The sequence below is a fragment of the Oncorhynchus gorbuscha genome, linkage group LG18 (genome assembly GCF_021184085.1).
Source record: "Oncorhynchus gorbuscha isolate QuinsamMale2020 ecotype Even-year linkage group LG18, OgorEven_v1.0, whole genome shotgun sequence".
NCBI lineage: Eukaryota > Metazoa > Chordata > Actinopteri > Salmoniformes > Salmonidae > Oncorhynchus > Oncorhynchus gorbuscha.
This window is the reverse complement of record NC_060190.1, coordinates 67,210,547-67,223,230: the sequence shown is the minus strand read 5'-3', so window position 1 is coordinate 67,223,230 and position 12,684 is coordinate 67,210,547. Positions and strand designations below refer to the sequence as shown.

The following is a 12,684-nucleotide window of genomic DNA, read 5'->3' as shown; positions in this document are numbered from 1 at the left end:
CATTTCTCTGGCTTTGTGACTTCAGGTTATTGTTCAACAGCTTCAGATAGATGTATTTGTTAGAAGCAGGAATCAATTCACATGGATTTGTTTGTCTGTGTATTCTGACCCAAGGATGTTTCTTCCCATCTAAGTATAGTATTACCGACTTTGGACTCTTAGGCATGTATTCTGGTAAAAGTAAGTCTCGATTCCTGTAGCAAACAAAATGTGATTACATTTCAAGTCATTGGTCCAAGTCCTTTCTTTTCCCATGGAAAAACAGACTATTTTATATTGAACAACTATATTGTAGATTTGTGGCATTGTTGGTGTGACCGACGCAGAACCTTCTTTGTGTCTCAATGGTAACCTACTGTAACTCAAGATAGAAAACCCCCATTTCTCAAGAGAACTAGGAGACCCAAATATAAGTTATATGCCTCCTCAGCACATGGGAGACGTTTCAGGGCTCCCCCCACGTCCCCTAGGAATGCCATACACCTTAGCAGTCCTCAGGGGACGTGGGGGGGAGCCCTGAAACCGGTCCCATTCGCCTTGCAGGAGTGATATGTCATGATCTTCCATGATGCATCACTTAGCGTTTCCATGATGCCTTACTCAAGTTTAGAGTTTTAGTTGTATGTATAGGATACACATGGTATACACCGTCCAACGAAATGCTTACTTGCAGGTTCCTTTTCGACAATGCAACAAGAATATGAAATAAAATATAAGAATAAGAACATAAATGAAATGGTTCAGTAAAGTATAATAAACATTTTAGCATAAGTATAATAGAGGATGGAACCATTTATAGTCCAGCATTTACACGTGTTTTGGGGATGAGGGGGAATGTCCAGCATCACTCAGCGTTTCCATAATTTCTTTCTCATCATCTCTGTGTTTCAATGATTTCTTTCTCAGCATCACTCAGTGTTTCCATGGTGTCTTACTCAGCATCACTCAGCGTTTCCATGATTTCTTACTCAGCATCACTCAGCATTTCCATGATTTCTTACTCAGCATCACTCAGCATTTCCATGATTTCTTACTCAGCATCACTCATCATTTCCATGATTTCTTACTCAGCATCACTCAGCATTTCCATGATTTATTTCTCCGCATCACTCAGCATTTACATGATTTCTTATTGTCACTCAGCGTTTCCATGATTTCTTACTCAGCATCACTCAGCATTTACATGATTTCTTACTCAGCATCACTCAGCATTTACATGATTTCTTAGTGTCACTCAGCGTTTCCAGGATTTCTTACTCAGCATCACTCAGCATTTACATAATCTCTTAATCAGCATCACTCAGTGTTTCCATGATTTCTTACTCAGCATCACTCAGCATTTCCATGATTTCTTAGTGTCACTCAGCGTTTCCAGGATTTCTTAATCAGCATCGCTCAGCGTTTCCATGATTTCTTACTCAGCATCACTCAGCATTTACATAATCTCTTAATCAGCATCACTCAGTGTTTCCATGATTTCTTACTCAGCATCACTCAGCATTTCCATGATTTCTTAGCGTCACTCAGCATTTCCAGGATTTCTTACTCAGCATCACTCAGCATTTACAAAATCTCTTCATCAGCATCACTCAGCATTTCAATGATTTATTTCTCAGCATCACTCAGCATTTCCATGATTTCTTACTCAGCATTTCCATGATTTCTTAGTGTCACTCAGCGTTTCCAGGATTTCTTACTCAGCATCACTCAACATTTACATAATCTCTTAATCAGCATCACTCAGCATTTCCATGATTTATTTCTCAGCATCACTCAGCATTTCCATGATTTCTTACTCAGCATCACTCAGCGTTTCCCATAGCACTAACAACAGAGTGGGAATAATGGTCCTATAACAGGACATTTAGACCTGAGAACTGAGACTTTCTGGACATGGAACCAAACCAACCATTGAGCAGCTCACACTCGATGCCGTGGTCTCATTCACCGGCTGTTGTGACTCATGGAGGAATGGTCACATAGGCCTACATACTCAAGGCCCTGCCTGCTTTTGGTGGTCAGTGGAATGTCAGGGCTTAACCTCTGTGCCCACGCTGACTGTGGCCAGATGCTAGGATCCTCACCTCTGCTGTGGTCAGTAGTCAAGGGGCCTCCATCTGGCTGTAGGGGCCAGACTCTGAGGTCTGGGAAAGGTGATGGCATCGAGAGCGCCCTCTGACCCTCTAGGAATGCTGATCGAAGGGGTCAGTGTTCTGTAGGCGGACTGCGACTCCGCTCTGTGCTCCCTGTGGCACAGGGGCATAAGGGGAAGAGCAGTTGTGGGAAACACTGTTTTCTCAGAGTATTACAATAGACCAGGATGGCTGGACGCAGACTTACGTCCTTTATTAAACCCCCCCACACATAGTTCCTAAGTTCTTACCCCCGACATGATTTTCTCAGACTGTTGGCAACATCATACAGCATTACCTTTTTCATTACATTGAGAGTCTGCTGAGAAAGCGCTTGGCTTTATTAACTGTCTGTACTTGATCCTTTAGATCAAATGGCTACAGTTGGACATTACAGTTGGTGGTTAGCCAGCCAAAGTTGGCTTTGTTCTAGCTGTACTTTTTCACTGTTCATCCTAGTAATCCCATCATGATACAATTTAATGTATTTCAGTAAAACCTTTAAATGTTTATTTTTGGAATTATACCCAGACAATTGTAATCTCAAACTGTAATTTATTTTGTTCTATTGGCTCCTAGTCAAGCCACTAAGTGCAGGGCTTGTCGTAGACGTGTGTGTTTTGTACTGTATTATTACACATTGTCAGAAAGGAGTTCACTTCCACAGTCAATAATGAGCTTGCTCAACTAAAGACCTTTCACTGCATTGAAATGAGGTATTGATGTGTTTATCATGTACTCTTTCTCTCTCTCCCAGGTTTCTTCTGACTGCTGTGGCGGCTCTGTCCTCCTACTCCATTCACCTGCTGCTCAAATCCTCTGGCATTGTGGGTAAGCTGACCCTCGTCTTCAGTGGACCTCATGCTTGAATGGTGCTTGTGTAGCTATGTGTACTGTAGTTATTCATACACATTGTTTGATCCAGTGCAACACTCCAAGACGTAGGGGTGTGTGATACTATTGTTGAACCATTGAGAGGAGATGACAGTACTACATATGTTGGGCTGCTGCTGTGTCCAGTCACAGGGACAGGGCCAAATGGAGAAAAAGTGATGGCTGGCATAATTACCGTTTTAGCATTCGCATGTCTTGATTGCAGCTTGGATAGATTAGCTTGGGGAAGTAATGTGCTATTACAATGTAATGGATCCCCAATGGCCCAGCATTAAGGATGTTGAAAAATGTTTATATATTGTTGTGCGTTTTATATTCCGGTATAGGGGCCTAGTATGGAAATAGAGGCCTGGCATGGAAATAGAGGCCTGGCATATTAATTTCTGTAGATGAACCTGTAGATTCTACACGGACTACATAACTAAGTGTGGTTTGATTTACTACCTGGGTGTCCCCCTGTGAAGCTGTGTAATGATGATGTTGCACAACCCTCTTCCTCTTCCAGGAATCCGAGCTTATGAACAACTAGGCTATAGAGCCTTTGGCACCACAGGCAAGATGGCCGCCGGTATCGCCATCACACTACAGAACATTGGAGGTGAGAGGACACTGTGGTCACTGGTCTAGTTTATCTCAACAATACACATCTGTGTGTATTTGTAGTGGTTATAGTGTTATGATGAATCACAAAGCTCAGCAGTAGACAGGCAGGCAGACTGTTTGGTCTTCCTGTTCACTTGGAGTTCAGGCCTTCACATTAGCCCCCCCACCCCATTCTCCATATTTATATAGTACTAGTAATACAGCTCTAGCCCTCACTGTCTCTCTCTTTCTGTGTGTGTGTATATATGATATGTCAGTGTATTAAGGAGCTAAGGCCAGCTGTCCAGTTAGCTAACAGCTGCTGCCTTGGTTACGAGGTGGTGTGTTGGCGTTGGCGGTGTGTTGGCTGCCTGCCTTCCTGCCTGGTCTGATCCCTAGCTTTGACTGAGGCACAGGCAGCACCAGCCAGCACCAACCAGCCAGCCATGTTACCATTGTGTTTCTTACTGTAGCAGTGAAGTGAAGTGTCTCCTTGTACCACACAGAGAACACATAACACAAAGTACTGTCTGAGAATCATGAATCAAGTTGTTTTAGGTCAAGGCGAGGAATTACACATGGAGAGTAAGAATAGAATAGGAACAGTTTGATCAAATTCAGAATGTAGACATTAATTACATGGACAGTGCATGGTCACATATTCAGTTGGATGTGAGGGCACATGAGGTAATAACCACTTAATAGCACATGAGCAGTGCACAATTGGCCCAGCGTCATCTGGATTTGGCAGGTGTAGGCCGTCATTGTAAATAAGAATTAGTTCTTAACTGACTTGCCTAGTTAAATACAATTTCAATAAAATAGAATAAAAATGTGCTGAAATGTGGACACATTATGAAGAAGAGGATGTGTTCTGAAATGGGGGAAAACTTTAATTTTCTTTGAGAACTGTTGAATAGCTTTTTATGTTTGTATATCGTTTTTATAATTCATGCCTTTAGAAAATGTATTTTCACACTGTGCAGTTTGTTCTTTTCTAGACGTCTGGTACGTCCGTCTTTCCCCAGGTGAACGTTCTATGTGGTGACTGAGTGAGTCACCCATATGTGAAGGTGTTAACTACGTCTTGATTAAATGTCACTGACTGTGTCACTCATAGCTTCTGTCGGTCTCTACTCCTCACAGCCATGTCCAGCTACCTGTACATCGTCAAGTCTGAGTTCCCATTGGTCATCCAGGCCTTCAGTAGGGCAGACCCCACGGCTGAGTGAGTACTATTTTTGGTCTGTCCACTAGATCTAACATGTCTCTACATTCCAGGCCCACAGTAGACTAAATGTTGAACATAGAAAATGCAAGAGTAGAGTGGATGTGATTCCTAATTTTGCATGTAAGTGAGACATGTTTGTTCTATAAAGTATATCGGAATGTTCCACAATGTTGTTCCCTGCTAAACGCCCAGATGAAGGCCCTGTCTGCCTGTAGCTGGTAGCTTTGCATGGACCCTGGTTCACCTGGCATTGCCTTGTATTCCAGGTGAGAGGTGGGGCAGGGGTGGGAGCCTGCTGTCTGAGAGAACAGAGAGGATTGTCAGGAATGGCTAGCACACGTCTCTTCGACCACCCATGGGTTGTGGTGACAACACCTCCAAACAGAAGTGTTGTGGTGGTGTTTTGGGCACCCCTACGGTCTCTGGCTGTCTAAAGTGGTTTCCTGCACTGCTTCTCCCTCTGGCTGGATCTAAAAACAAACCCTGGACTGGACACGACAGGGAGTGCAGAGAGCTGAGCCTGTCCTGCCCTACCCAGCCAGTCAGCCAGCCAGGCTGCTTTAGGAAACATCACAGCTCTCTTCTCTATTAGCCTGGCCAAAGGGCTCAGCCCTGCATCAAAGCACACTGGCTGTAGTTGACACGGGGGAGTTGAATACATGAAAGAAATGTACAGTAGTGCAGCCAGAGGAGCAGTGAAAATGGCTCATATTTATCTCAATGGTGTTGGCCTCCTGACAAATGGAGGTGAGATGAGACGGCTTCTCCGTCCGTCCTCTGTGCTCTGGCTTAGAGCCCTCTGTTATCCAGCTAGTCTGATGCTCAGACCATGTGTCTCAGTGGGTTTCTGTGTGTCCTGTAGCTAAGTGATTGTAGTGTGTTGAACTGTTGTTATGGGTGTGCGTTTCATTTCTGGGAGAGTGCAGGTATTTCTCCATGGGGATATTAGAGTTCTCTGAAGGCCTGTCATCACCCTTTGTTGTTGATGAGGAGGGGTGTGACAGGGTCAGATTGTGACGCGTGTGTGTGTGTGTGTGTGTATTTGCGGAAGGATCAAACACATATCAAGCAAACACACATACACACATACACACATTCTCAGGTGACAGCTGAGAGCTGTCTGGACTGGGGGGGCAACCTCAGTTCAGGTCACACTAAAGGACAGGTCAATTCAGGCACAAACACATAGACAGGAAACTTTATGTCCAGACATTTAAACAGTACACACACAATAGTACACACACACACAACAGTACGCAAACACAACAAGTACGCACACACAACAGTACGCACACACAACAGTACGCACACACAACAGCATGCACACACCCATACTTCTTTAGCTCCCTCTATACATACATGGTCAGTACATCATATTCTCTGGTTTCAGGTGCTTTTACATTTGTGGAGTAAGGGTTTGTTTATGGCCCAAGGTTATTAAAATAGATATGGGTTTACAGTGATTCATACAGTGTGTCTGATTGGATAAGTGCCTGTCACTCACTCTCACACAGAATAGTAGAGGGCTACATCTGAAGGAAGAGGATAATAGAGGCTACATCTGAAGGAAGAGGATAATAGAGGCTACATCTGAAGGAAGAGGATAGTAGAGGCTACATCTGAAGGAAGAGGATAGTAGAGGCTACATCTGAAGGAAGAGGATAGTAGAGGCTACATCTGAAGGAAGAGGATAGTAGAGGCTACATCTGAAGGAAGAGGATAGTAGAGGCTACATCTGAAGGAAGAGGATAGTAGAGGCTACATCTGAAGGAAGAGGATAGTAGAGGCTACATCTGAAGGAAGAGGATAGTAGAGGCTACATCTGAAGGAAGAGGATAGTAGAGGCTACATCTGAAGGAAGAGGATAGTAGAGGCTACATCTGAAGGAAGAAGGAAGAGGATAGTAGAGGCTACATCTGAAGGAAGAGGATAGTAGAGGCTACATCTGAAGGAAGAGGATAGTAGAGGCTACATCTGAAGGAAGAGGATAGTAGAGGCTACATCTGAAGGAAGAGGATAGTAGAGGCTACATCTGAAGGAAGAGGATAGTAGAGGCTACATCTGAAGGAAGAGGATAGTAGAGGCTACATCTGAAGGAAGAGGATAGTAGAGGCTACATCTGAAGGAAGAGGATAGTAGAGAAGCTACATCTGAAGGAAGAGGATAGTAGAGGCTACATCTGAAGGAAGAGGATAGTAGAGGCTACATCTGAAGGAAGAGGATAGTAGAGGCTACATCTGAAGGAAGAGGATAGTAGAGGCTACATCTGAAGGAAGAGGATAGTAGAGGCTACATCTGAAGGAAGAGGATAGTAGAGGCTACATCTGAAGGAAGAGGATAGTAGAGGCTACATCTGAAGGAAGAGGATAGTAGAGGCTACATCTGAAGGAAGAGGATAGTAGAGGCTACATCTGAAGGAAGAGGATAGTAGAGGCTACATCTGAAGGAAGAGGATAGTACATCTGAAGGAAGAGGATAGTAGAGGCTACATCTGAAGGAAGAAGAGGATAGAAGAGGATAGAGGCTACATCTGAAGGAAGAGGATAGTAGAGGCTACATCTGAAGGAAGAGGATAGTAGAGGCTACATCTGAAGGAAGAGGATAGTAGAGGCTACATCTGAAGGAAGAGGATAGTAGAGGCTACATCTGAAGGAAGAGGATAGTAGAGGCTACATCTGAAGGAAGAGGATAGTAGAGGCTACATCTGAAGGAAGAGGATAGTAGAGGCTACATCTGAAGGAAGAGGATAGTAGAGGCTACATCTGAAGGAAGAGGATAGTAGAGGCTACATCTGAAGGAAGAGGATAGTAGAGGCTACATCTGAAGGAAGAGGATAGTAGAGGCTACATCTGAAGGAAGAGGATAGTAGAGGCTACATCTGAAGGAAGAGGATAGTAGAGGCTACATCTGAAGGAAGAGGATAGTAGAGGCTACATCTGAAGGAAGAGGATAGTAGAGGCTACATCTGAAGGAAGAGGATAGTAGAGGCTACATCTGAAGGAAGAGGATAGTAGAGGCTACATCTGAAGGAAGAGGATAGAGGCTAGAGGCTACATCTGAAGGAAGAGGATAGTAGAGGCTACATCTGAAGGAAGAGGATAGTAGAGGCTACATCTGAAGGAAGAGGATAATAGAGGCTACATCTGAAGGAAGAGGATAGTAGAGGCTACATATGAAGGAAGAGGATAATAGAGGCTAGAAGGCTACATCTGAAGGAAGAGGATAGTAGAGGCTACATCTGAAGGAAGAGGATAGTAGAGGCTACATCTGAAGGAAGAGGATAGTAGAGGCTACATCTGAAGGAAGAGGATAGTAGAGGCTACATATGAAGGAAGAGGATAGTAGAGGCTACATCTGAAGGAAGAGGATAGTAGAGGCTACATCTGAAGGAAGAGGATAGTAGAGGCTACATCTGAAGGAAGAGGATAGTAGAGGCTACATCTGAAGGAAGAGGATAGTAGAGGCTACATATGAAGGAAGAGGATAGTAGAGGCTACATCTGAAGGAAGAGGATAGTAGAGGCTACATCTGAAGGAAGAGGATAGTAGAGGCTACATAAGGAAGGAAGAGGATACATATGAAGGAAGAGGATAGTAGAGGCTACATCTGAAGGAAGAGGATAGTAGAGGGCTACATGAAGGAAGAGGAGAGGAGAGTAGAGGGCTACATATGAAGGAAGAGGATAGTAGAGTCTACATATGAAACAAGAGGACAGTAGAGGGCCACATATGAAGGAAGAGGATAGTAGAGGCTACATATGAAGGAAGAGGATAGTAGAGGCTACATATGAAGGAAGAGGATAGTAGAGGGCTACATGAAGGAAGAGGAGAGGAGAGTAGAGGGCTACATATGAAGGAAGAGGATAGTAGAGGCTACATCTGAAGGAAGAGGATAGTAGAGGGCTACATGAAGGAAGAGGAGAGGAGAGTAGAGGGCTACATATGAAGGAAGAGGATAGTAGAGGCTACATCTGAAGGAAGAGGATAGTAGAGGGCAACATGAAGGAAGAGGATAGTAGAGGGCAACATGAAGGAAGAGGATAGTAGAGGGCAACATGAAGGAAGAGGAGAGGAGAGGAGAGGGCTACATATGAAGGAAGAGGATAGTAGAGGCTACATCTGAAGGAAGAGGATAGTAGAGACTACATCTGAAGGAAGAGGATAATAGAGGCTACATATGAAGGAAGAGGATAGTAGAGGCTACATCTGAAGGAAGAGGATAGTAGAGGCTACATATGAAGGAAGAGGATAGTAGAGGCTACATATGAAGGAAGAGGATAGTAGAGGCTACATATGAAGGAAGAGGATAGTAGAGGCTACATCTGAAGGAAGAGGATAGTAGAGGCTACATCTGAAGGAAGAGGATAGTAGAGGCTACATATGAAGGAAGAGGATAATAGAGGCTACATCTGAAGGAAGAGGATAGTAGAGGCTACATATGAAGGAAGAGGATAGTAGAGTCTACATATGAAACAAGAGGACAGTAGAGGGCCACATATGAAGGAAGAGGATAGTAGAGGCTACATATGAAGGAAGAGGATAGTAGAGGCTACATATGAAGGAAGAGGATAGTAGAGGGCTACATGAAGGAAGAGGAGAGGAGAGTAGAGGGCTACATATGAAGGAAGAGGATAGTAGAGGCTACATCTGAAGGAAGAGGATAGTAGAGGGCTACATGAAGGAAGAGGAGAGGAGGGCAGTGAAACAAGAGGACAGTAGAGGGCAACATGAAGGAAGAGGAGAGTAGAGGGCAACATGAAGGAAGAGGATAGTAGAGGGCAACATGAAGGAAGAGGATAGTAGAGGGCAACATGAAGGAAGAGGAGAGGATAGTAGAGGGCAACATGAAGGAAGAGGATAGTAGAGGGCAACATGAAGGAAGAGGACAGAGAGGGCAACATGAAACAAGAGGACAGTAGAGGGCAACATGAAGGAAGAGGACAGTAGAGGGCAACATGAAGGAAGAGGATAGTAGAGGGCAACATGAAGGAAGAGGATAGTAGAGGGCAACATGAAGGAAGAGGATAGTAGAGGGCAACATGAAGGAAGAGGAGAGGAGAGGAGAGGGCTACATATGAAGGAAGAGGATAGTAGAGGGCTACATATGAAGTAAGAGGATAGTAGAGGGCAACATGAAGGAAGAGGAGAGGATAGAGGGCAACATAAGAAGGAAGAGGATAGTAGAGGGCTACATATGAAGGAAGAGGATAGTAGAGGGCAACATGAAGGAAGAGGATAGTAGAGGGCAACATGAAGGAAGAGGAGAGTAGGAGAGGCAACATGAAGGAAGAGGAGAGTAGAGGGCAACATGAAGGAAGAGGATAGTAGAGGGCTACATATGAAGTAAGAGGATAGTAGAGGGCAACATGAAGGAAGAGGACAGTAGAGGGCTACATATGAAGGAAGAGGATAGTAGAGGGCAACATGAAGGAAGAGGAGAGTAGAGGGCAACATGAAGGAAGAGGAGTAGAGGGCTACATATGAAGGAAGAGGACTAGGCCACATATGAAGGAAGAGGATAGTAGGGCATGAAGGAAAGAGGAGAGTAGAGGGCAACATGAAGGAAGAGGATAGTAGAGGGCAACATGAAGGAAGAGGATAGTAGAGGGCAACATGAAGGAAGAGGAGAGTAGAGGGCAATATGAAGGAAGAGGATAGTAGAGGCAACATCTGAAGGAAGAGGATAGTAGAGGGCAACATGAAGGAAGAGGATAGTAGAGGGCAACATGAAGGAAGAGGAGAGTAGAGGGCAACATGAAACAAGAGGAGAGTAGAGGAAGCAACATGAAGGAAGAAGAGGACATCTGAAGGAAGAGGATAGAGGGCAACATGAAGGAAGAGGAGAGTAGAGGGCTACATCTGAAGGAAGAGGATAGTAGAGGCTACATGAAGGAAGAGGATAGTAGAGGCTACATATGAAGGAAGAGGATAGAGGGCAACATGAAGGAAGAGGATAGTAGAGGCAACATGAAGGAAGAGGATAGTAGAGGCTACATCTGAAGGAAGAGGATAGTAGAGGCAACATGAAGGAAGAGGATAGTAGAAGGAAGAGGATAGTAGAGGCATGAAGGAAGAGGATAGTAGAGTCAACATGAAACAAGAGGACAGTAGAGGGCAACATGAAGGAAGAGGAGAGTAGAGGCAACATGAAGGAAGAGGATAGTAGAGGGCAACATGAAGGAAGAGGATAGTAGAGGGCAACATGAAGGAAGAGGAGAGTAGAGGGCAACATGAAACAAGAGGACAGTAGAGGGCAACATGAAGGAAGAGGAGAGTAGAGGGCAACATGAAGGAAGAGGAGAGTAGAGGGCAACATGAAACAAGAGGACAGTAGAGGGCAACATGAAGGAAGAGGAGAGTAGAGGGCAACATGAAGGAAGAGGAGAGTAGAGGGCAACATGAAGGAAGAGGAGAGTAGAGGGCAACATGAAGGAAGAGGAGAGGATAGTAGAGGGCAACATGAAACAAGAGGACAGTAGAGGGCAACATGAAACAAGAGGACAGTAGAGGGCAACATGAAACAAGAGGACAGTAGAGGGCAACATGAAGGAAGAGGAGAGTAGAGGGCAACATGAAGGAAGAGGAGAGTAGAGGGCAACATGAAGGAAGAGGAGAGGAGAGTAGAGGGCAACATGAAGGAAGAGGAGAGGATAGTAGAGGGCAACATGAAGGAAGAGGAGAGGATAGTAGAGGGCAACATGAAGGAAGAGGAGAGTAGAGGGCAACATGAAGGAAGAGGAGAGTAGAGGGCAACATGAAGGAAGAGAGGATAGTAGAGGGCAACATGAAGGAAGAGGAGAGGAGAGTAGAGGGCAACATGAAGGAAGAGGAGAGGATAGAGGGCAACATGAAGGAAGAGGATAGTAGAGGCTACATGAAGGAAGAGGAGAGGAGAGGAGAGGGCTACATATGAAGGAAGAGGATAGTAGAGGGCTACATATGAAGGAAGAGGATAGTAGAGGGCTACATATGAAGGAAGAGGATAGTAGAGGGCTACATATGAAGGAAGAGGAGAGGAGAGGGCTACATATGAAGGAAGAGGAGAGTAGAGGGCAACATGAAGGAAGAGGAGAGGAGGGCAACATGAAGGAAGAGGAGAGGATAGTAGAGGGCAACATGAAGGAAGAGGAGAGTAGAGGGCAACATGAAGGAAGAGGAGAGTAGAGGGCAACATGAAGGAAGAGGAGAGTAGAGGGCAACATGAAGGAAGAGGAGAGGAGAGTAGAGGGCAACATGAAGGAAGAGGAGAGGATAGTAGAGGGCAACATGAAGGAAGAGGAGAGTAGAGGGCAACATGAAGGAAGAGGAGAGTAGAGGGCAACATGAAGGAAGAGGAGAGTAGAGGGCAACATGAAGGAAGAGGAGAGGAAGAGGAGAGGGCAACATGAAGGAAGAGGAGAGGATAGTAGAGGGCAACATGAAGGAAGAGGAGAGGATAGTAGAGGGCAACATGAAGGAAGAGGAGAGGATAGTAGAGGCTACATGAAGGAAGAGGAGAGGAGAGGAGAGGGCTACATATGAAGGAAGAGGATAGTAGAGGGCTACATATGAAGGAAGAGGATAGTAGAGGGCTACATATGAAGTAAGAGGATAGTAGAGGGCTACATGAAGGAAGAGGAGAGGAGAGAAGGAAGAGGAGAGTAGAGGGCAACATGAAGGAAGAGGAGAGGATATATGAAGGAAGAGGATAGTAGAGGCTACATATGAAGGAAGAGGATAGTAGAGGGCTACATATGAAGGAAGAGGATAGTAGAGGCTACATGAAGGAAGAGGATAGTAGAGGCTACATATGAAGGAAGAGGATAGTAGAGGCTACATATGAAGGAAGAGGATAGTAGAGGGCTAC

At 44.8% G+C, this 12,684-nt stretch overlaps 1 protein-coding gene across 2 annotated transcripts in view; it reads left to right on the top strand.

The window, feature by feature from the left end:
• The window catches only part of slc38a3b (solute carrier family 38 member 3b), a 59,764-nt gene that overhangs the window by 26,845 nt on the left and 20,235 nt on the right, over positions 1-12,684 (top strand). For both annotated transcript variants that reach the window (XM_046310611.1, XM_046310610.1), the window contains 3 exons: positions 2,890-2,963; positions 3,532-3,624; positions 4,755-4,836. In XM_046310611.1, the coding sequence (XP_046166567.1) occupies positions 2,890-2,963; positions 3,532-3,624; positions 4,755-4,836 (249 nt within the window). The remainder of the gene's footprint in view (positions 1-2,889; positions 2,964-3,531; positions 3,625-4,754; positions 4,837-12,684) is intronic.